Genomic DNA, 26,748 nt, shown 5'->3' with positions numbered 1-26,748 from the left:
GTCCGCTGATTTTTTTTTTTCTTTTTGCTCTCCCTATCGAAGATTAAAACCAACAGCATGCTGCATTTGGAGCTGAAGTGAAGCGAAATTTCTTTACGAGATAGCAGACTCTTGCGCGGCACTCTGGCGTCAGCGAAAAGAAAAGTGTAACACTGTTCTTTTTTATTCATTCATTTTTTTTCCGCGATGAACCAACCCTATTGCCGTGAATACTCTTAGTGAGTCATCCCGAAAGGGGATTTGGTCTCATCACGAGATTACAGCTTGGGAGATGCTATTAACATGTTATTGTCCCTAATGTGTACAATTAGAGTAACAATGACCTTCGTTCTTGTATTTGGTGCCAATAATTGACATTTTACACTGAGCTCGTTTGGAAACGATCGTAGCCGTTTGAAAAAAGATGAAAATGTGGATTTCTCTTCTGGAAAATAAATAGCTTCAAAAATAATTTCTTACCTCTGGCTCTCTGATGATTTGCATGCATGGGTCTTAAGTTATCATTATTTAATTCTTTAGGTTGACTCTTTCAACAACTATTCAATATTTACCGGAAAGAGCGAGAAGCTTTTAAATGTACCTACACAGTTGTTAGAAATCAGTTTTAGTGTTTTGCATATTTTTCATCTTAATTCGCCTTCAGTTCAAATATACATTGCGCATAGGACGCCCATGATTATTACACACTGGAACAACTTGTGTCACGGTTTCTGTTTTTAGAGTTAAATAAACATATCGAGTCCAAAACTGTACTTTTTTCTCGTCTACAAGTCAGTTTTTTTTTCTCCACACGTAATGTACATGTTCATCAGAAACACACAAAAGGGTAATTTTTTCGTAGTGTGCACGCATTGTGGATAATTTTTGTTTGCGTAAAAATCTTTACTTATGATCAAAATTCTTCAAAAATGTCCTATATTTTGTGAATTGGTTGCTTTGATCCCTATGTAGCTTAAAAACTTGACGTGGTAGACTAAAACGCAGATGGTTTTTGGACTCAGAGGTCATAAGGAAGTCAAAAACAAGTCACATATCTCAGACAACAGGTAGCTGTTCCCCAATGTTACAAAATGTATTATTAAATAAAGGTATTAACTTTAATAAAATTAGCGCACGCGTGTGTGTGTATCAGGTAAAACTATTTTTGTGTAACCATAAAAGAATTACTTGTGTAATATTTCTATTGTCTTATATTTGAAACTAAAATTCATTTGGGGGAAAATAAATCTACTTTAAAAATGCTTATTTCGGGAGCATATTTATTTTTAATGGTGTAAATCTGCAGTTAAAATTAATTGAATGTTTAATTTCATATCTTATCATGAATTATTTATATTTTTCGAACTGTATGACTTTTATTAAAAATACTGGAACCATATGATAAATTTTCAAATCCATTTTCTCTTTCCAGAGTCCACCTCGTACTCGCATGCTAGTATTCCAGTGCACTTGGCCTGGATGCGGATTGCAGTACCAAGACTGTGAACAAGTAGAACGGCACGTCCGCACTCAGCATCTCAAGTAGGTTATCTTTTCGGACAAATGTTCAATTTGAAATAGCTATTTAACTTCTCAAAAATTAAAACTTATTTTCGTCTTCATTTGTTTTGGTAGTTGTATTTATTAAAATCTCATTTTGACCATAAGCATGCGTAATAAATTTCTAACTGGGTAAACAGATGTGCAATGAGGCTGTTTCTTCAGTCAAAAGTACTACTTTTAGTCACTGAAATTGAGAGAATAAGCAAAAAAAAAAAAAAAAAAAAAAAAAAAAACATGGAGCGAGGAAAAAAAACTTTCCTTTTTCCAATGCTTAATTTTTAATTAATTTTTTTAAATGTCCGAGTTTGAAAGTAAAAGGTGGTCGTTATGACGTCACAAGTGATGTACTTCACGTTTCCAGCTTATGATAATTCTGAAGCGAATTAAATATTACGCTCTACGCTTGCTATCAACCATACGTTGCCAGTACATGTGAGTAAAGAAGCGAATATTTTGCGTTGCGCTAATGGTATCAGAGAATGGCATTTCATCACTTGTAATGTCATGTGCAGAAGCATAAACAATGAAATTGCATTGTTTAAAATAATTGTTAAAAAATACTAAAAAAAAAAATGGTTAAATCCTATGTTTCTGAGCATGCTCTTTCAGAAAAAAAAGCACTTTTAAATTTTCGAAACAACCTCATTGTGCTTGTCAATCCCGTCCTACTTCTAGATAGGCAGTTGACGTCGTTCAATGAATGATCCTTTGACAGAAGCGTAGCACTTTGTAACAATGATCGATTATTTTTGAATTGGCTCCCTTTAACATTGAAAAGATTTCAAACGTTATATGAGGTGCAATTCAAATGGTGGTCTCGGGATTGGTTGGTTGGTTACATTGGGTGTTGTTGGCTCAAGAAGCCTTTATAATGATTCTTCTTTAGCATTGTACTGAAAAGAATTATTGCGGAAACTTGCATGATTTTCTCCAAAGCTTTTTTTTTTTTTTTTAACTTGTAAGCTTTTTTTTTTTTAAACTTGTGTTGTTTCTGTTTCCGGGATGCGACATTTTAAGACTTTTTAATAGTATTTTACTGCATAAAGCCGTTTTCTTAGCAATCAAGGAATAGATAAGCTAGTATCATTTTCACAACTGCTTCAAACAAATATTTGTAAATAAAAATATTATGCCATTTTCGTGGCCGTTAACTGCTGCTCAATATAGGAATGCGTCTTTCCCTTGCTTGAGTATAAATTCATTGCTAACATCCCCCCCCCCTACATCTCAACTGCAACTAAATTTTATTTTTTAATTCTATTCTAATGTAAATTTTCATGCTTTCAATGCAAATTTTGATTTTATTTCTCTTTTGTTTTTTGCATTGAAATTGGTGTCTCCCCAGTTTCTCCGACACGAAATTTCCTTCTCCCCTGTTTTTTAGATCCAACCATATATTTTTATGTATTTAAGGAGGAGGGGGTTTGAAATGTCGGCGAAATTTGAAATAAACCAGGAAATTTACTTATGTAATGCTCGAGATCGCTGGAAACTTCAAATGTAGTTGGTGTTGAGTCACCTGACAATTTTGGTTCAAAAAAAAAAAAAAAAAAACAGCGGCAGGAGGACAAATATTTTTTGCGTCAAAATTTACTCTTTCGACTGCTACCCATTTAAACTGTTTTCATTATTACACTATTCGCGTGAGTTCCCTGGTTAGATCTGTTTTAACCAAAGCCAAAGCTTTGTGAATGATCAAGTTTTGCTCTTCGCAGGCGCAGCGTGGACGAGTCCAGTAGCAGCCCCGACTCCGAAGGGGACGGAGAAGGGATAGCCAGTGACCACGAGGAGGAGTTCTATTATACAGAGATGGAGGTGGAGGAGAGCGATAATTCCATTCAGCACTTCTTCCAATGGCCAGGAACCTCCATTTACTCGTCTTCGGTGCCCACCCTCAGCCACCTAGACATGGCGAGGCCAGCCCACGAAGATCCCGAGTACCGAAAGCAACATGCGGCTGCAACGCAGGTGAGCGAATCGCCTCCTTATTGTCGAGTTCGATGGTCTAAAGTTGAAGCGATTCAATTTAATGAACACATTTTCATGTACGACTTACTTTGAGTTCTAATGATGCTGTTTTCCTACCTCTTACGATAATTTTAACTGTAAAAAAGTGTTGTTCATAGTGTGACATTTCAGCCATTTAGGTGAGTAATAACTACTAGCATCACTCAGGGGAGCCTCCAACTTAAACTTTTGGGAGGGCGAAAATTCTCAATTTGCCGAATGGAACTCCAAATTTTGCCGAATCGTCAGACAAAATTTGCCGAATATGGAAATTTTTGAATGGTCACAGTGACCTCCCATCAGGGTGCCCCTGTGTGCACTTAAGAACATCAAACAAATGTTTTTTGCTTTCCAAGGTCTCTGAACAGCACGATGCTTTTCCTGTCAAAACTCATTATTTTTGCCATCATTTATCAGCTGTATATATTAGTACAATGACATTGTTGTAAATGGCACTGCCCAAATTAGCTACCGTAGTGCTAAGAAATTAAAGCAACGAGTAACAAAGGGATGTAAGTGACAAAATAAAAGTTTCAATTCATCGCTTGCCCCCGGACAAATATAATTTACTCTTAAAATTGGTACAGTTATCTTCAAATTTTTAATTTTTGCATTTACCCTCCTTTGCTTCTAGATGCTTTAATATTTGTCAATGGGTGCTTTTAAGTACATTTGTTCCTTTTACCTATATATTTTTGAAGTTTGAATAAAACGCGTAACAGCCATGAGTATTATTTTGGGCAGCTCGATATTCCAGTTCTTTCTTCTAAGGTTTCCAACAGAAATCTTATAATTGAAAATGTTTAGCCATTTCATTGATCCCTTTACTAATGGCAGTCACTGATCTGTTTCAGGTACTAAGCCCTCCATTGATGCAAGCCTCTCCCATATCAATTCCTCAACTGCAGAAACCGGCCGCTTGGCATCTACACGGATACGCCGCCAGTGCACCCTCCAATATGGTAAGGCATGCTAAGACATTATTTTTCAATCTCTGATGTACATTTATTTATATAATATTCTTTTATATAATATTCTTTTACATACTATTCGATTCGATTCGATTCCGAGTCACAACTGACTACAACTGTATTTATGTCGAGGACTGCATACTAAGTGCCTTGCCTCCATTATTTTTTATACCGATAGATGGCAGCACCATCACCGGATCGAACAGTTAATGAGAATTTAGAACTAGACCAGGAGCTAATAGCTACCTGGTGCTAGCACCCCCAGAGGTATCGTTTCACTTGGAGGACATTGAGACCACGAGCATATTTTACGTCGCCCAGTCCCCTTTAATGACGACGGTGGGTCTTCGACCATCGAGGTTCGAACTCAGAACCCTCCGGCCCTGAATCCGATTGGGCTACCACGGCCCTTTACATACTATAATCATAAATACAGTATACTGTCAGAAATTAGGATCACGAGAATTAGGATTTCTCAATCTCCGCACCGATGATTGGGAAAATTAAAAAAAAAAAAAAAAAAAAAATCGGTAAAATCAACGAAAATATTCCGCATTGCATAAATGACATGAATTTCGATCCTTCGGACTCCATGTTTCAGCAAAATTCGCGTCGTTTATGATTTGGCCGTTCGCCCCACCAGTCTGGATTTTTTTTCCAGAACCTATAAAAGTATCGATTTTTTACTGAGTAGGGGCTCTGCAAAGAAGTGGAAGATTTGAATGGTAAGATTCAGTCCTTTAGAACTCTTGTTTTTATGTCCTGGTATGTTGTCTAAGGACTGTGATGGTTTTTGAATGATCAAAAAGAAAATGAGTTGCAGCAGCAATTGTAGTCCAGTGTTAATCTTTGAAGCAATCTCCATCGGCACGCAAAACATTTTGTCAACGTGTCTTTAACTGCTTAGCGGTAAAATTCGTGGATAAGTTCACCACATGTTAGGCTTCTGTCCCCCTCAATGTCCACCTTTACGGTGTTGCGATTCAGGTCCTGGATTTTGTGCTCCTTTGACACTTCCATTTTTCTTCCCTATTGTACGAATCTAGGCCGAGATGTGTTTAAACCATGTGCACAGCAATTCTGCATACCTATTATCACTTCTTTGCTTTCTATGGCAACGCAAAGCGTCTGTGTTCTCCGTTGGTCACCTTGTAAATAATTATGTGTTCATACAATTAAAAATTGAACTAAGAAGCTCGCTCGAGCACCCGCACCGAATCATTCCGCTTTCGGATTGACGTCATAACGCTTCCATCAAACCGTCAAAACTGCAAACAGAGACGGTTTTAACGAGAAGTTATAACGTGAATCCCGAGCAAAAAAAACTACTGATTTTTTTCTGGAATAGGGCCCCAAGTACGTATGTGTACTATAATATTCGTGTATCTGTTCCAGGGCTCTCCGCAGAAGTGCATGCGCCTGAGCGTGAAGCCGACCTCTTCGCCCAGCAAGGGCTCTTCGCCGCTGCACCGCCGCACCCGCTCCGAGAGCCGCAAGTGCCGCAAAGTGTACGGCATGGACAACCGGGACATGTGGTGCACGCAGTGCAAGTGGAAGAAGGCCTGCACCCGATTCGTCGACTGAGGATACTTACTTACGACTTAACAACAACTATCTATGCAATTCCATGGACCTGAGCCTTCGAGTCAAACCGTTTGGGTTTCTTAACTTATTTTTGGACTTTTCTCGCGGAGATCGGAGGAGTGAAGAAATCGAGTCATTCAGTCCGAGATCAGCTCTCCTCATCGTTAAGTGCAATTAATCGGTGTTCATTCAGTTCGCTGTCTTTGTGATGGTCCGAAGCGTTCTCTGTTTTCGGATGATACTATCAGACAAAAAAAGAGTCATTCATTTGTGATCAGAAGGTGGAAATGTTGATTTTATGAATCGTTGGAAAATATGCTACAATATAGTAACTCACAATAAAATTTAAGTAAGAGTGAAGTAAAAGACTGCAATTGCACCATTTTGGTAAGCATCATTCGAATGTTATACAAGCTGAGTTAATGATCATAGAAAAAATTTCTTTGTGATTTTCGTTTGTTGTGTACTTGAATTCAAGGTTTTTTTTTACATTTTATCTATCCATTAAATCATTTTTCCACATTCAAACAAATTAACTTCCGAATTTAGGTACACTTCATAAAGAAAATTTAAGTAAGAGTAAATAAAAGACTGTACTTGATTAAAGTTCATTGGATGCTATACCAAATGAAAGACGTCCATTTAGTTACACTTATCAAAAGCTTAACTGCATATTAAAATTTAACACACTGAAAAATTACTTAAATAAACTTTAGTGTTTTGGTGATCTTTTCTCTTTAGAAAGAGAAAAAAGTTGATTAAAAATATACCCAAATTTCAATCGTTTATAAAATACCAAAGATAATTCCTGTAAGAAATGAAACAGAATATTTTTCGAATTCACTGAGATCAGATCTGCAATATTTCCACTTTCTGTTAATTAAAAAAATATATGTATATGCTTTTTAAGTATATAAGTAAAATAATCTTTGTGATTGTTGTCAATGACAAAATTAACAACTCTTTTCATGTCACAAGAGACATTTTGATATTTTATGACAAATCTGTGATTGCAATACATTGATTTCCATATCACTTACGACAATACACGCGAGCATTTATATATTGTGCAGCTGACTCTTCCTTTGACGTCACCGAGTCGGTCTTTTTTGACGCCATTATGTTTCAATTTTGATCTCGATGTTTCAAATGACGAATCATTCGATTGTTTAAACCTCCGATTGAAATCGCTCTTCTGAAGTTAGCAATAGTGTGAAAATACTCGACGTACAAGGCATTATCTTCATCTCAGGTCTCAAAGCTTTTGTGCTTTTATACAAGACGCTTTCCCCCCCTCTCACAAAGGGGGAAATTCAAAGTACTCAAGTTTAAAAAATAGATTTGAGTGTTTTGTAAATGATGGCAACATTAACTCAAACACGATAATTTGCGTTATCTTTTTTTAATTGCTCATGCATACTTGGTAAAATCCTTTGTGATGATAAACTTTTATATTTATATGTAAATAAACCTGTTTAGTCTATTTGAATTTAGTATATAGAGATATATTATATATATATACATAAATATATATATACACGTAGCGAGATATTTGAAATATTGTTTATTAAAGTGTTTACGAAGCTTGCAGCTTAAATTGTGTTTTATAACGTTCTGCAATGGGGGTGTGCACAAATTCAGGTTTCATTTGAAAATATACTATTTTTAAAATAATATTATTTGACAGACTCTTTACTGTAATTAATCTGTCTTTTTCCCCATTAGTTATAATATTAATTATTATTTAACCCAAGAACTGAATGAATTATGTAAACAATCGTAAAAATTCCACTGAATCGCCTGTGATACTGGCCAAATATCCGTTTCTAATGTGATTTAAATCCCGATTAAATGAAAGCAAACCTAGAACACGAAGAATTTACTCTGTACTAGTTTTTAAGAGTGTTTCACATTCAATTTATTGCTGAGAGTTTTGTACTCATTTTCTGCCAACTTTAAGTAGTGCAATTTTACTGTGCGGTTAATGCTTATGAAATTAAGTAGTTATTGATTTTTTAAAAGGATAAAGTTTTATTTGAAGGAAACAGACAAAGGCGCATTTTTAAATAATGTAAGTTGTCCCCCAACCTATCTAACATCTTTCAAACATTTATTAATGAAATTAGATATTCATGAAAATATATTACTGTATCTATGCACTCTGAATTACAGATGAATATATAAGTATGCATCTATAGCTTTTTTTTTAATTTTCACATCACATGACTTTTATCAAAGAATCAATCAAAATTTTATAATGAATTTTAACACCCATCAAGTGTATAAATGATTTTACATTACCTAAATTTATATTACTGAGAAACTTAATTGATAAACTTCCATGCTATAGATTAATTATTTATTAATCAATCTTTATCTGAACTTTACTGAAGTTTAAAAGTTTATTTATGATCCTCATTTATTCGCTGAGAAAACTGTGCCCCATTGCAGAAGTATGTTTAGTTCAGACCTGCCACAGGACGAAAGTTACAGTAACGCTTGATGAGATTCCCAATAATACCAATTCACTGCCTAGTCAATTGAATCTATGACCAGTAAAGCAAGTTAGAGTTTTATGTTTTACTGCCAATCTGTTGCTATTATTTTGTTGTTTAATGTTTTGTAAAAAAGAGAGAATTAATTAGTTTTTCTAATTTCAAAAATCATTGATGATTTTCGATTATATAAAGTGATATACTGTCTTTTGTGTGCAAATTAATATATATACATATAAATATTTTGAAAAACGAGTATTGCTTCAAAAAGTATTAAAATCATGTATAGTGTGTTAATATTTAGCTAATCATTTTTATTATCATTTTTTACTCTGGTTTGGTGTTTGCGTATTAAATGTTTCTTTATCAAATAATTCTATTGACGATGCACACGTAGATGGCTGCTCCACCGAACTTCGATAAACGAGGCTCTGACGTAAGCTGGCATTTTGTTGCCGGTGGAACTTGGGTTTCGTCGCGCGCTCGGTTGTTAATTATTTTACCAGACAAAAAAAAAAAAAAAAAAAAAAAAAAAAAAAAAAAAAAAAAAACATAAAAACATAAAAAAACATACGCTAGAATAAATGATGTATCTCCAAACTCAACTGTTATATGCATTGGTTTAAATGTGTTCGTTTGACCGGCAGAGATTAAAAACATCAACACATATTTTAGAAATATGAATGGAATGGAGAATATTGCTTTAAGCAACGAGTTAAGCAACAAAATGGCGGTTGCGTCGGCTTGAGTTGTAGAATCATTATAGTATTATATAAGATCTTAGAATTACAGGATCATCGAACAATTTGGCCCCCTATTCGTACACTTCGGCTTCGAATTTGCTATCGAATGGTCACGTGACGAACTTGACATCTGATTGGTGAATCGGATCCGATTTCGCCCATGTGACTCGTTGAAAACGACATCGAAATAGTTTCAACCGCTAAAAGTGCAATGATTGTTCTTTTTGTTTGATTTTGACTTTCTTATTGACGTAACACCCTAACTAATATTGCACTAAATCTGACTTATTTCACTGACATCTCTTTTATGATTCTTTTCGAAGAATAGAAATCTTTAATTAGTCTACAGTTAAAAAAAAATACATGTACAATATTTTAAACAAAGCAATATGTTTATTGGAATAGTTACTCGAATTTTATCAGGTAACAGTGTCAACGCAATTCTTTCATAGTTAGCCTCTACGTGTGCTTCCGGCACTTGAAGTGATTAACAGAATGCGACTTTAGACTTAAGAATTTATGTCCAAGCAGCGATCAATCAATGAGTGACCATGCACGAAAATATACTTAAAAGCAGTTTCCAACTAAATGGTTGCCATGAGATCTTAGTGTGGACTTGTTAATGAAGTGAATCAGGCAATGAACTTGCCTGTATCCAGTGACTTTGTTCTCGAAACGTGTCGGTGTGCCGTGTTTGATTTCTTCTGTGAGAGAAGGTCAAGCCAACAAACTTGTAATGTGTCACGGGATGATATCAATGCAGTGGGTCACATGACAGAATATGCATTTTTGTAACTTCAGACTTTTAAAGGTTTTTTTTACTGCCTTAACTCCGAAAGGAAAGAGTTCATTTTCTTCTTCTTCTTCTTCTTTTTTTTTTTTTTTTTTGGTAGTTGAGCCTGTTTCTTACCGTTCTAATATAGCAATAGTCTTTTATATAAAAACTATTTTCTCTGTTTTCTTCACCAGTACATTAATTCCTTCCTTTTCAAACTAAACTACTAAAGCTCACTTCAAACAGTTTTAATAATGCATGGTATTTAAACAAAGCTGTTTCGAAACTATTTTGATTGTGTTTCTTTGCAAATTTTCTCGTTTTTTCATCATTTACTTATAGACTTGTAGAAGTTAATTCAGTAAATTCTAACGCTTGCGATTTAATTTAGTCCCTATATGTTGAGCCTTTTGAGAAGAGTTTTAATGAAACGTTATTAGAGTAAAATTTTTATAAATAACAGTGAATTTTTGTGCAAGGATGTTATTACTATTAATGTGAAACTCAAATCTTGATATAAAATGTTTTATAAATGAATTAAAAACCCAAATTATCATCCGCCCTAAAGTGGATACTGGAAAAGAGGACAGAATTTATTCAATGCAATCGCCTGTTGTACGTTCTTAGATTTCTCATGTTTTGCACCTTTTGTGTTCTGAACAATTCTGTTATCTGACTCACTGCATTAGAACACTCCGAGTGCAAGAAAAGAACGCTAGTTGTACCTGATGTAAAATAATTCAAGTTAAGGTCAACGAATGCTTCATCCCTGTTATCAAGTCATTTTGTACAACTCATTTTTAAGTATTTAAATCTCAACGTATCTGACGCAAGGTATGACTATTTTATGTGTTTTTCAGACTTTTTATTCCATAATTCTAGCATATATATATACATACATATATATTATGGATGTCGTGTTAATGCATCGTTAGTCGTGTTTGTCATTTGGAGACTTGATGGCTTTCTCGAGCAATGATTCCAGCTTTACACAAAATTCTTAGCCTGAAGGTTGTGCAACTTTTTTCCCTATTTCTTTCACAAACCTTAATATGTATACTTATAAAATATCACATCCCAGGCCGCAGAAGTGACACAAACCATAAATAGGGGTAGGGGAGCACTAATTATTGATTTAAAATCTGAATTTATTACTCTTTCTTGCCACAAAATTCTCGAAATTACGAGTAGTTTATATAACTGGTGCGTAGTGGTATACAAACGATATAATTGATAATGACGATATAATAATAAAATATCATAGTTTAGAGGAAAAAGGTATGAACTTTAAGTACACACTAACATTTCAATTGAAAAAACCAGTAGTAAACATAAAATTATAAATGTGTTTAGCAGTTTGTGGTGCTTAAGAATAAATTAGTTTGAAAAAAGGTATTGCATAAATTTGCATGGTTTTCTCAAAGCTATCATTATTATTATTACTTTTTTTTTTTTAAGTTGTGTCACTTTTTATTTTTTTGCCAAGGCGCGATATTTTAAGAATTTTTAACAGTATTTTACTGCATAAAGCCGTTTTCTTAGCAATCAAGCAATTATTAAGCAAATATCATTTTCACAACTGTTTTAAACAAATACGTGTAAATAAAAATATTACGCCATTTTCCTGACCGTTAACTGCTGGTCAATAAAGGAATGCATTTTTCCCTTGCTTGAGTACAAATTCATTGCTAACATTTCCATATCTCAATTGCAAATGAGTTTTATTTTTTAATTCTATGAATTCCATTTAAATTTGAAAAGTTTCAATGCAAATTTTCATTTCATTTCTCTTCTCTTTGCAATGACACAACATGAAATTTATTTATTTAATGCTCGAGATTGCTGGAAACTTCAAGCGTAGTTGGTGTTATGCTACCTGACATTTTTAAAATCACATTTTATTGAAATCATCCACTGTGCATGTCAAAAAAACTACCCACAGTTATTTACGGTGCCAAAAGATTAGGATGGCAATATTTTAGTTGTAGTTCGTTGTGACGCCGAAAGAAATTCCAATACGGCAACGAATACTTGAATTCCAGTTCTTAAAGTATTGCAAGGCTATCTTAAGCTGACAATTGTGCTCAAAAATAACTGTTGGTAAATATCATTTTTCTTATGGAGTTAAACTCATTTTATAGTTGCTATTCAGCAATAAGAGAGAAAAACTTTCCACTCAATCGATGAGTTTGACGAATTTTGTGATTTTTAAAAATAAATTTTGGAGGTATGATCAATATTTTTGCCTCTTAATGTGGATCACTTTTTGTGAGTCAATAACGTATTATTTTTATATAGATGGAGATATATTTCTTTGCTATTTTCATACATTGATTTAGTTAAATTTATTCTTAAATTTAGAAACAAGAGTTTTACTTAAAGATGAATACATTTACTAAGAACTCTTTTAGAGCTACAGTACAGGAAAAGAAAAATGCTTTAATTTACCGATATAACGACAAACGTTTTACAAATTAGTGACCAATTTTTCTCACTACCACTATTTCACAATGCGAAAGAGTGTTTTTTTTTTCTTTTTCTTTTCTCCCGAATTTGTGTATTAAAACAAGATTCAATAGGTGCAGATAACGTGAATAACTATTTAACCTCTAAATAAAAACAGTAAATATATTTTGATCTGACAAGGTTGATACATATAATAAATAAATAAATAAATAAATATATATATATATATATATATATATATATATATATATATATATATATATATATATATATATATATATATATATATATATATATATATATATATATATATATATATATATATATATATATATATATATATATGGTCTTTATTCTCTATAATCAGATACAGCAGGACAGTACTATTATTTTAATGCTCGTTCTAAGAGGCTTCTACAGTACGAATGGAATTCGTTTTATGTAAAAGTCATGCTTTAAATCAAAATAGTTTTGTATAAAATGTAAATTTATTTTTTAATGATTTATTCGTATGCTTCATAGTATAAACTCAAAGTTAAATTTCAGAGTCGTGTTATCTTATCAGAACAAACATTAAAACTTTGAATGAAGAATCAAATAATTTTAAGCCGCCACCTATGTAACGCACACTGGTTGCTTCTATTTCAACACAAATAAATAAGAACTTTTATTAATTGTTTTCTTACTAAAAATGATAATTGTTAGTGTAAGTACACAATATTTTTGTACATAAAGTTGCTTTTGAAGTGTGATATAGAATTTTAAGCAACTGTACTAATACTGTTTTTAGCACTAACGTTTTCAGAAAACTTTCTGATGTGTCAATGAAACTATGAACGCTTGATCAAAATTAAATAATGTGGAAGAATCAACAATATCTGTATCGATATTATTATCACTGTCGAATATGAAAAACAAGTTTAAAAATAAATCAATAAATTAAGCAATTTTTTAATTATATCCAGACTTAATATTTTGTTGAGGAAGTCAGTACCGAAATTATCTAAAAAAAACGCGTTTATGTTATAATTAATTGTTTACTCTGAAGGATTCTTTAATAATAAACTTGGCATTTGTGAAGTATTCTACCGAAAGAAGAATTTACATTATCAGTGGAATCAATTTCTTTTGTAAACATATTTTGCCTCAACACGAAATTAAACGTTTAGGAATATATAAAAGTATTAAAAAAAAAAGTCGTATAAACGAAACTAACATTCCCATCCTATATTAAAACATTTTCAGCTTCATTATTAATGTATATGATTAGTACCTACTCAGGTGTAATGCCATTTTAAAAGAAAATCAATTTTAAATAGAAAATTAGGAAACATAATGGAAAATTCATTTTTTTTTAAAAACTATTTTAGTTTATTTTAAAAGCTGCTAATTCAATTCAAAATGAAAAAATAAATATTAGATTATTACTCAAACTCATGAACTAAATACAAACTTAACCACCATTAAATACCATTCGATTAAAAGAAATCACAAACTGCAACGAAATGTATTGCAAACATTTCTGGGTACTGACTCCCTTCAATATTTAAAAAAATCATTGTTATTTAGTTTGAAAATCAGTCTTAAATACCAAAATGCATGTAACGAAGGATTTGATATCAATCAAAGTAAGATACATATACAAATTACTTACACTTAATGAAATTAATAAAATTTTAAAACATTACAAAATTTTTTTATTGAAAATGGCGTATGAATTATGAAACCATTTCGCCATTTTTAAGTCACTTGCAATATGCTGACACAATTTCTAAAAACTATGAGCTGTATTATGAAATTGAAATCAAGGAAAGATTTTCTCTCTGTCTTTGTACATAATGGAATTGTATATAAAAAAAAGTAGATTCTATATTGTTAAATAATATATTCTCTATGTTTGTGATGTGCTTTGTTCACCATATCATACAGTTCTATTTGCTGCTATGTATTTCATTTGGTGAAATTTTGTTTGTATTTTGCCATTCTTTTCAGGTTCATACGTTTAGAACATGTTATTCTATTTGTTTGTGTATTTTCGCTTGTTTTAACATTCTGTTACGAAGATTTTAAAGTTTTATCAAGTTAAACTGAAGAGGATTTAATCGTTGTAAAACAATTTTCACGTCAGGAATGATATGATCTATCAGTTTGTGAACCAAAAATGTAATCTTATAAAGAAATATTCTTGTTGCTGATATTTTATTACCTCATTTGTGCCTCATGTATATCGTTTTTAGTCAAATCACAAATTTTTATTTATACCGCTTTCCGAGTAACTTATTTTGTTCTGATACAGATTATTATAAATTGTAAATATCATTATCCTTAAATATCACTATAAATTTATTTGTTGTTTTTTGATGATAAAACCGAACTGTTTTGATCTTAGCTTGAAATTCGATGTACATATATATATGACAAGTTATAATGTAAATTAAAGATTTGTGTAAATACGAAAAAGCTTCACAAAGAAAATTTAGAATTGATCTGTTTTTTCCCCTTCTAAATAGCAGTCATTCTTTGTAAAATGCAATAATAGAAGCTTTCGTTTAAAAAAATGACAACACAACTGTTATCGCTCCTCCTATGTGCTTCGGTGATTGTTATGTCCTTTCTGTTATGATTTGTTGCAAAGTTTTAAGCAGGTTGTGGTTTCTGTGTAGATGTTTATTCTAAGTGTTGTTAGTACTGTTGTATATCACCGGGGCAGCCCTGCAGGGGGTTGTTCTGTGAACCTAGATCATGCACAATAATAGAGAGAATGTTCGGCTCTATTCGTTCATGGCCGACCTCCTTTATAAAGTTTCATGGGATATGAACTGTGTAAGGGCAAAGCATTTGTGACGCTAAGTGTAGACGCATTTCTAGAAAGATATACCAACTTAAAACGAATATTTTTTTCGTGCAAAAATGTCTCTTAAAGTTTTATCAACATACCAGTCGTAGCATCGCAACGAAATATTATACACATGTCACTCATTTATCTCTAATTAAAAGCAGATGATATATTTCGTTCTACCGATGATTTGAGCATCAGAATTGATTTTCTTTTCGTAGGCTTAAACTTTCAGTTCCCCAATAACAATTTATTTAATCTATATATCTGACGTATTTATGATTCTTATGTTTTTTGACTCAAAATGATGGTATTTTTTGCAACTATAATTTTTGTAAGTACTTTAATGCCTCTCGTATAATGCCTAAAACACCATGAAATTATTTATTTTTTGATTGTTTTGTCATACAATTAAAATATGAATATATCTATCATTCCCTTACAAATGATAAACACGACTTTATCGTTTATTTTGTCAGGCACTGTCTGCCTAGAGCAAAAAACCTCCCTCTTTTTTGCATCAAAAGAAAAACTGAATTTTTTGCATCGCGATAATAAAATGAATTTCTCGTAATGACAGCATCGAATCCTTATAAATAAAATAACACCCAAACTTTAAAAATAAGTTTCCGTTTCCATAAAAAACCTAAATAAAACATTGAATAGTACCTGATGAATAAAATTTTCTTACACTAAATGAATGTAAAAAACACAAAATATAATAACTACGAAATTGAAAACCAATGAACATAAATCAAGTTTCAAACTAAGAAGCAAAGAATTAAAGCAACTTTTCAAGTTCTTATTCTTGAATTAATTGATGTGAGGCATTCCTCTTAAATGCAGTGAAAGATAAGATAGATTATTTTCAATTCTTTTATTTAACCAATAAACACACCGATAACACAATAAAATTAAACAGGAATTGTATTGACAACAAGTTAAAAATAAAATAACTCGACCTGCCATTCCCCCTCTCCCCTCAAACAGCTAATTAATAAAAACAATAAAATTACTTGTTTGTTTCGCAAGATTGTAAGTAAATTTCACATCGAAGTATTTTCTCCTCCCCTCCTCCCATGGTAAGTTAGACATCAAAACAAGACTCGAGCCAAAGTCCTTGCACGGTCCATTCCTGGATATATTTTGTGATCTCAACCTCAATGTTCTTTCGACAATATATTTTCGTAAAGAGAGTGAATTCTATTTTTCTTTAAGGGAATGCCTTCTTGAGGCGGACCCTTCTATTTTTTTTCCTTGTCATTTTCAAGCATTATTCACTGTGAATATGTTTTGTAAAAACTCATCATGTTTATAACAAAAAGATACAAATAAAAATGATTTCTTTTCCCTTTGTAAATTGTCTTTTTGACTGAATTTCCTCGTTGTTAGAGAATGAAGTAGTAAATGCTTTAAAAAAATAAAGAAAGAAAGAAGCGGCACAGCAGTCACAAACACCAGACTGTATTACAATGGGGTTGTTTCCTTGAGTCAAAAGTAGTACCTTTTGTCACTGAAATTGAAAGAATAAGCAAAAAAAAAAAAAAAAAAAACATGGACCCAGAAAATAGTTTTATTTTCCCAACAGTTATTTTTAATTAATTTTTTAAAATGTCCGATTTTTGAAACAAGGCGTGGTCTTTATGACGTCACAAATGATGCACTTTGCCGCATCTTTCTACCGCGATTCCACGTTATGATAATCAAGCAGCGAATTAAAATTGAGCTCTACGCTTGCTATCAACCATATCGTTGCCAACACACGTGAGTAAAGATGCGAATTAAATATTTTGCACTGTGAATGGCAACACAGAATGGCATTTCATCATTTGTGATGTCATCGGACAGAAGCCGTAAACATTGAAAGCGCGCCGATTAAGGTAATTTTTAAAAAATATTAAACTTAAACAAATTATTTAAAAAATGGTCCAATCCTATGTTTTTAAGCATGCTCTTTCAGAAAAAAAAATACTTTTTGAAACACCCCATAAAGGTAAACACACCAGTAGTGGCCAGTGTTTCAGTAGTGGCCACTTCAAGATTTAAAAAGCAAAAGTAGTAGCCACAGTGAAGTATATTTTTAAAATGTGGGTCTACAATATTAATTACCTCTCTTGAAATTCAATGAGCATATTGTAGCCCATTTCTTCATTTATTGTCCCATTTTCTAAAAATGCCAGAATTACAATTTGTGCAATTTTTTATCCATTTTTTCCCAAACCTCAAGTTTGATTCAGTAGTGGCCACTCCAAAATCTGAAAATTTCAAGCGTGGTCATCTGACATTCTCCCATTCAAAGATTTTACATTACTTACTTTAAATTCAAATAACTGATGAATAAAATTGATTCTATATGATAATTATATCAAGTACCAATATATTAATCACATTATTATGGTTCATTTCTTTCTACAAAGTACCTATTAAGTGAAATTAATATTTAATTATATCTGCCTTATACTTAAAGATTAAGTGCCTTCAGAAGAACAATATTCGTTAAGCCTAATATAATGACCACTTTACCCCATCTTACTTTAATTGTTCTAAAAAATTATCCAAAATGGATTCAACTAACTGCTCATGGGTAAGAGTTCTTGAGACATGTAGGAAGCTTCCTGCGCAGTCAATCTGTTCATAATTCTAACAAACAAAATTTCGCAAGGAAGTAAAAATAGGTGTTTAAATTTAAAAAAAAAATTTATATTCACAGAAAATATATGTATTTTTTTTTACCAAATAAAATTTTGCCAGTTGTAAAATTTTGTATTCAAAATGTAATTTTTAACTAACCTACCCAAAAATAAAATTTTCACATTCATTCGAACATTTATTTCCAAGATATAGCCATTTATTTGACGTATGACTACTTTACCCCATTGACCACTTTCAACCACCAGACCCTATATAAGTAACCTTGAAGTGGCAACTACTGGTGTGTTTACCTTAAATAGTCACAAAGCGAAATGTGTAAAAGATAAGTACAAAACAACCAAGGGGAATGTGAGGCAAAGTGATAGTTAAGAAAACTTGCTTTTTTCAAAATGAACAAATTCGTAATTTGTTCTGAAAATTACGGTATATAAAGAAAGAACAATATATTTTACAATAAAACTTACACTGAAAAATTATTTTTTATTTTTGGAAGTAAATTTGTACCAGGGCGATTCCACGGGTAACTGACTGACATTTTTGAAGCAAAAATATATGCATACTGTCACATTCCAAGCAAAATATGCATCATTTTCAAAACCTTTTAACCTGGTTCTTTGTTCTTTTTAAGTTGAATTTAATGAAGCAATTGAATTCTCAGAATATTCTTTGGGTGGTTTTTAAAAAATAGTTAAAAACATGGTAACTGACTGACATTAATGCAACCAGCATGTCAGTCAATTACTATCTTTTAAACTACTTTTTAAAAATCATCCAAAAGTTATTTTGAGAATTTAACTACACCTTCTAATTCAGTTTAAAAAGAGTAATAAATGAGGAGAAAATATTTTTGAAATAGTGAATGTTTTGTGGTGAATGTGACAAAATACGGACAAAATACGGTTTTGCTTCAAAAATGTCAGTCAGTTATCCGTGGAATTACCCACCTCCAAAAAAAGTGGAAATTTTTAACCTTTATGTTTTTATGCAAAATTAAAAACATGTTTTTCTAATGAAATATTTTATATTATATTATTAAAGATATCTTTGATGAAATAAATGAGTAAATAAAAGAAAGAATCACTAAATAAAAAGAAAATGAAACAATAAACAAATAATTAATATAGGAGGAAAAATAAATGAGTGAATGAATAAGAAAATAAGTTAATGAATGAATAAATAAGGAAATTATTAAATGAAGAAATCTAAATGAGGTAATTTATAAATGAAGATTTAAGTGATTTGATGAAGGATTGAATAAGTAAGTGAAATAGGCTATTTCTTCTTCTTTTTTTTTTAACTAGCTCAATTCAACTTATTTTTATCTGCTAATAGTTAGACAATATTACTAAGTAGAAAATCGCCCGTTATGACGGGTGAAAATTGCTTCTACATTTGAACGAAGCAATTGCCTGTTGGATGAGATTTTGATAGTTGAAATTTTAACCCTAGTTGGATTCCCAGTGGATTAACCCTAAACTCCAGTAGGTAGCGTTCATTGTTGACATCTCATTCGTTTCTTCATTCCCCTGAAATGACACGCAGTCTTACCAGTAAAACAGTTAAGTTACCGGATCGAGTTCAGCCTTGTCACGATAAAGCCTTTCCCTGCATGTTAAACATTACCAAAACATATAATCAAATAATCATGACGTGGCGCGAGTTTCATTGTCGATGACGTTAGGAGTGTTACTCGAGCATTTAAAAAAGGAAACAAAAATGAAGTCGTACATCCGAGGTTATTCAAACGAGAGAAGAAGAAGAAAAAAAAAAAAAACTTTTGGAAAAATTAAGTGGGTAGAGCGTGTAAAGTTTTTTTTTTTTGAGCAACCAAGAATTGCTAATAGGCGTCACTTAATCACTTAAGCTAGCGTTTGGGGTAACTTTTGAGGTCCATCGGCCTCCACGCGAGAGTACTTCTCCAGTGCAGTGGCGTCCATTAGAATCTTCTTTCTTCATACCCGAACCTCTCAACTTTAAGCAATCCTCATTAGACAAAAACAGCATCCAGCATCTAGCATCCAACCCCTGGCATCCATTTGAATTTCAACGTCTCAAACTAAAATTATGTTTTTCGCAATTATATTTGCAACAGGAGCCATTTGTAGAAACAAGAAACCCAACGAGTAGGTCCTATCGCAATTCGTGATTGCGAAAAACATTTGAATTCAAGATGTTAAAATTTAAATTAAAGCCAGGGGAGATGCCAGGAGCTAGGATTCATTAAAAAATTGATTTTTTTTAATTTAATTTTATTATTATTTTTATTTTCTCTGATATACTAAACTGCAATTTTTTTAAAAAAACATGGATTGAGCTTGTTTTGATACAAAACTAAACTCCAAAATAGTTTTATTTATATGCTTGGATAATGGTAATCATTATTTCATAATACTGATGATGCAAATATAATTTAATAATTTGCTTTTAGATGAAAAAATATGGTCTATTATTCTCCAAACTTCAATTCCCGGAGAGTATACGAGTACTAAAGGGTGTTTTTTTAGAGGTAGAGAACTTTAGGTTCAAATAAAACACAATTAAATGTTGTTAATTGCCATGAATGTTGCTTTATTCGAAAGATGATTCTTTGCCATTTTTATTTAAATATGATTTCTGGCATATGGCCACCTCGGCTGGCTCGGAGAAAGTCCAATTTTCTCACTTTTTGCAGCAATAAAGGCCGTATGTCAATAATCAGGTGGCGAATGTTTTCTTCCAAGGCGTCAATCGCCTGTGGCTTATCGGTGCAGACCAGAGACTCCACACAGCCCCACGAAAAGTAGTTCAGCGGTGTTAAATCGCGAGATCTTTCAGGCCAATTTACGGGTCCATTACGCGAAATTATTCGTTCACCGAACGTTTCTTTCAATAAATCAATTGTGACACGCGCTGTGTGGCATGTTGCACCGTCTTGTTATCTATTCATGATGAAATGCCAAACCGAATTGAACATAAAACAAGTGACAGCTATGAAAATGGCACACATATCAGTGTTCCCAACTTAAAGTTCTATACGTTTAAAAAAACACCCTTTACCTTCAAAACTTATATTTCTCCGCAAGAGGAGAGATAAGAATAAATGTTGAAGAAATATTGCTTAGTCAATATACCTTATAAACAACGAATGAAAAGAAACTGACACAAAGAAAGACTAGAATACCAAAAGTAGAACAAAAGAACACTAACAGTAGGATAGCTGATCAATCGGAGGATCGACTGAAAAGAACCTGTCGGGCATTTGTGCCGCGGAGATGGAAACTGTAAATGTGTTTTCTTTGCTCTTGTACTCTAAACGCTGGAAAATGTAGCTTACAGGCACCTTCCTGAGCCAAAGCGATGCTTCTTTCATTTCACAGTCAGTTAATTCAAATGTTTTTTTTCCCCTTCTTTTCTTTTTTTCTTCATGAATCAGTCAAACGCCAAGTTTCCTAATCTCGGAGGATTTTTTTTTTCATTTTAAATTGTTCAATAGTGATTACAAGACTTTAAACTGAATGAAATATACCGTAATTTTCATTTTCAGAGCTTGGTTCTTTGGTTTTTTGAAATAAACAGTTCAGTTTATGAACAAAATTTCAACTTCAAGAAGAAATAAGAATGTCTTCTAGAAATAGATTTTTCCCTTGAAAGTTGAAATATTGTAAGTTTCAGTTAATCATTGCGGGGGGGGGGGGGGTTAAAATTTTTGAAAGACCAAGGGCTTTCTGTACATAATTTAAATCCTTAAACATCATGTGTTAATACCTTGGAGCCCAAGCAAGACGTTTTTCCTTCCTTGCCTCAATAAGTAATTAAAGATCGCTATCATACTTCCTAAAAAAATTCCAAGCGAGAAATACGCTTCACAATTCTCGAGGATTACATCTTGCTTGATGGATGGGAAAGGAAATTTACTCTCTGAAAAAATATACATTGACAGATCATTCAAAACTGCCAAACAACAAAAATCTAGAATTTGTGATTAATGGTTGTTTTTTGTTAAATATTGTGTGTTGTGAAGAGTTGATTTCTAGCACGCAACTACTTGTTATGCTCCAATAAATGATAATCAGCTTTTAAATAGTGGTTAATTACGTGTTTAAAACTGCAATAAACAAGTTCCTTGTACATTAATGATGGTACTTCCTTTCAGAAGAACTCTTTTCCCTTACGTTTTATGAGAAAAATATTTTTAAGAAACGAAAGGGAAAATGGTGGACGCTTCAAAAACAGGAGGTGCAGTAAAATGTCTCTGAGCGGCCACCCCTCCTTTCCGTAAAAATGTGGCCGCTCAGAGAGGGTGACCGCATTTCAGGGTTTTGACGATTGAATTTGAACTATGTACTATTAATGGCATAATTTCACACTTGGAAATAATGTTGAAATAAAATCAAGATTTAAAAAAATGTTTTGTTCAATGATTTCTACTTTTTAGGAAAAAAATATTCAATTTTTACTTCCTTTTACAAAAAAGGAAGTATTGTATTCGCGAAAATATTTTCACCCAAAAATCAGCCTTAATTTCCATTTTGCTCACCCCCAAATGAATGTTGAGTTTTTTTTTCAACCCGACCACACGTGGATATGTGCTTAGGAACGTACAGACACCCGAAATATCCATTTTGACGATCCCCGAGTTAATTAGATCGAGTTTTCTCGTGACGTCTGTATGTACGTATGTATGTGCGTATGTGTGTCGCATAACTCAAGAACGGAATGTCCTAGAAAGTTGAAATTTGGTACGTAGACTCCTAGTGGAGTCTAGTTGTGCACCTTTTTTTTGGTTGCATTCGTATGCTCCAAAGGGGGTCTTTTGCTCCTTTTTGAGGGGAAATCATTGTTAATTTCGATGTAGACTCACGTGGTGTTATAATTTGGCGGACACTTGGCGATATATTGCCAGTCTTTCGGTCGGCAAGTTTTGTCGCCAACTTGGCGACAAATTTGGCGATTTTTTTTAAACATTTTTTTTTTAAATCTGGTTTTGATTTGGCCACTGTTGGTGATATTTAGAGAGTAAATTATTGAATCATATTAAAACTGCCAATAATGAGAAAATGACATTAAATTGGAGTAAAAGGAAGTTATGTGATGCACACATCAGCTCGTTGTTTAAAATTTTCCAGTTTTACAGAAACCACTTTTTTTTCCTTTTTAATTTATTTTTAATCCGTAAAAGCAAATCCTGAATTGAGTCATCAGCTACGACTTCCGAATAAGCGATGATATGAATTTTCTTCAAAATTTGCGGTGCTGAAAACTTTTTGTTTATCATAAATAATGTTTAGAACTTCATCAACTAAATCCAAATCATCGCCTCAAAAGTACAAAAAATGTTTACGATCATGAATCAATAACTAAAAAAAGTATCAAAATTTCAGTTAGGGATTAAGTTAGGGATTAGATAGTGAACCTTGTACGGAAAAACATATCACTCCTTATAGATTATACTAAAAGAGTTAATGGGATAAACGATAGTGCACACTAACGCGTGACTATATCTCAAAATGCCACCTCCCCCTAACCACCACCATAAGACAGGTCAGACTGGCTACTCCCCTGTCGCTCAGAGGGGTTTGAGACGCATGGGCCAAAAATTTCGTGCGTGGAAAACTGGCTTCTAAACAAAGGTGGCCAGTTCGAGAGCTTTTACTGTAATAAACCCTTGAAGTGAACCTTAGTAGATCCAGGTTTAGTTTTAAAAGAAGTCCGCGTGATCCTTACTAATATCATAAATGCGAAAGTGACTTTGTTTGTTTATATATTTGTTTGCAATTCTTTCACTCCTTAACTACTCAACCGATCATCATGAAATTATTTATAGACATTGTCATAGGTGCAGAATAGAACATTTGGTACTTTTTATCCAGGAAAAAAGTATTTTTTTTTACAGCGAGGCTATTATTGATCCTTAGATTTAATGTCGGAACTCCAGTTTAATTTTACCTCTTTTTAGTAAGTTCACTTTTCTATTTTTTTGTATTTGGCAACAGAAGAAAATATTATTACTATTCATTTTGAGTTTTTAAGATCATCGTAATAATCGTCGAAGAAAGATTTATTTCTCGTCAGGAACGGCCAAATACATGTAGAACATTTTCTTTATAGCATCTTCCTTTCGGAATTAAAAATCATATCTTATGAATGAGATTAAGCAAACATTTTACGCAGTTTCATAATGGCGAATGTATGATAGTGTGGTCCTTTGGCGATAAACAATGGATTTGGATTTATTATTTTACATTTTAACGCTGCGTTTAATTCAAAAATAGAAAATGAAATTAAGCAAAATAACATTTTGGAAACTTATTTTATGGGCAGAGTTACGATAACGTAGTCGTGACAAGTGTTCAAAATTCTTAGCGCTACAGCCATTACAAAAGTTACATTAAAATGTAAAAATTCCGCCAAATTAATTTTGGTAGAAAGCTCATTATATACTACAAGTTATTGACGCTAAAATTAATCCGCCAAATTAATAAAACAACACGCTCAAATAACATTAAAACTACTCTGTGTGTGTTTTTAAGGATTAATGATGCAAATTAGGATTTTGTGGAATTAATGTCTTTATTTCAATTGCGACAATGGAGAACATTGCTCTTTTTTTTTTTTTTTTGCTTCTTTGTTTGTTATGCTAGTTGTTATGTTTTTTATGCTAGTATGATTTTTTCAGAGGGAAGTCGATATTATTTGAAAACGCTGATATCACCATTCTAATGGAGACTTTAGGGATTTTTTACCCCCGAACTGTGAAGTTTTTCGTATTTTTGTCTTCATTTAAATGGGAACTTAAAAATTAAAAAAAAACTGTTGTGCTTACTCTGATTTTAATGGTATTTTTATTCTGAAATTTTCGCTATTTTATATAGGACCGTTTACGTTATATAGAAACAGTTGATTTCCTTCTGATGGGGATTATAAAGATTTGATGCTTAAAGGTTATTGAGGAGGGACATGCGTCACCTCAGCTCCGTTCCTTTCTCCGGCAAGAAAGCTTTGCAATAATGTAGATAGCCGGCGGAGCGATGGACACCATTTGACGGGGATCAAGATTTTAAAGGAATTGTTGATCTCACTCGAATTGGAATTTTTATGAATTACCCGTACTAACTTCTTTACTACTCCTATACGTTTACCTGATTTATATTATGCGATGCTTTAGGTGTCTCTTCAGTTTCGCTGACATTTCATTTATACCATCTTTTGCTAACGATTAGACACCTGTCTGTGTTAACTATTAACCTGAATCGGTTAAAATAACCTATATCAACGTGAGCGAAGCCGCGGGTAAAAGTTAGTTGATACATATAGCAAATAACACAGTTAAAAATCGGAGTACAACCTCAGAGGTCCCCCCCCCCCCAAAAAAAAATAACCTGATAAAATCGAAAGGTATCTTACCAAAAAGTGATGCAACTGATATTTTAAAAAGACTGGAGTGCACACAATTACACGCTACACAAGCGTGCACAAAGCGACAATTTGTGCACACAATATGTCGCTTCTCCCACCTGTGCACGCCCCTGCCCTCCCCCTCCTAAAACTATTATAAAACTTACACTGATCCGATTTCGAGCCGGGGACACCAAGTGCCGGGCCCCTAGTTTCCGATTAGGCTAGTATCTGGTTACCAAGATGTGACAAATGCAGCTACTTTTGATACGTTCTGAGTAAAAAATGCGAAAATCATGATTTTCGCGTTTTTGTAGGTTATTTTTCAAGCGAAATTTTTGTGACTGATATGTTCCATGTCTTGCCAGTTACTTAATACCGAATTCATTATTTTAGAATGTTTTTTTGTTATTGTTTGTTTTTATCTTACTTCTACCGTATACTGTTAATATCTTAAGTATGAGAAAAAAATTTAGACACAGGCCTAAAGCCCTGGATCCTTCTCTTGAGATGGATCGAGGGCTTTATGTCAGCAAAGTTCGGAAATCAGGCGACACATCTGCCAGTGTGTATCTTACACCAACCATTTCAAGCTACTTTTAACCCCCTCATTTCTCAAAAACTATTAAATCTACGTGCTTGAAATTTTGCATGTCTAATAAAGCTGCATAGTAGACCAATAATCCTAAATTTCATGAGTGTACCTCTTATAGTTATGGAATTATTAGGATCTGAAAAGTGTCATTTTTAACACCGACTCACTCACTCACTCATCAAAATGTTTACGAACTTCCAAGTGTCTCACATACTTGAAATTTGGTATAAAGATAGATATTCATGCATATGTAAAGGGAAAAATCTAAAAAGTCAAAAACTACATTAAAATAGCAAAAAAATTACGCTTTTTTTTTTTTTTTTGAGCATCACGGCGTAATAACTTTACCGCGCGATTGCAAAATATTTCGCCAAATAAATCAAAACAAAAGGGCTCGTCAAACGTTGCCAAAACAAGGTTGTTGATGTTTTAAATTAACAATTAAATTTCTAACCAAAATGGGGCTTTAAACGATACTTTAAATTCCGCTAAAATGAAAAATGATCCATCAAATAATTAAAATTACAAATTTTAGAGCTACGCCTTTAAAATCAAAAATAACCATCTTTAAAATTTATAAAATCTTCAGATCTCAATTAAATGCAAAATTTTACAGGAGGAGCAAAAATGGCAGCAATAATTTCAACAATTGAGTAATATTTTCGCCAATTCTGCATATTTTACGATCTACGTTATGATTATCCCCCT

General features: G+C 32.7%; 1 protein-coding gene across 1 annotated transcript in view; it reads left to right on the top strand.

The window, feature by feature from the left end:
- The window catches only part of LOC129229832 (zinc finger protein 395-like), a 146,721-nt gene extending 140,617 nt beyond the window's left edge, over nt 1-6,104 (top strand). Inside the window, 4 exon segments of the mRNA XM_054864205.1 lie at nt 1,412-1,521; nt 3,258-3,510; nt 4,404-4,511; nt 5,916-6,104. Coding sequence (XP_054720180.1) covers nt 1,412-1,521; nt 3,258-3,510; nt 4,404-4,511; nt 5,916-6,104 — 660 coding nt within the window.
- Nucleotides 6,105-26,748: the final 20,644 nt, after the last annotated feature.

This window comes from Uloborus diversus, chromosome 9 (genome assembly GCF_026930045.1).
Source record: "Uloborus diversus isolate 005 chromosome 9, Udiv.v.3.1, whole genome shotgun sequence".
In the NCBI taxonomy this organism is placed as follows: Eukaryota; Metazoa; Arthropoda; class Arachnida; order Araneae; family Uloboridae; genus Uloborus; species Uloborus diversus.
This window is presented reverse-complemented; position numbering and strand designations above follow the sequence as displayed.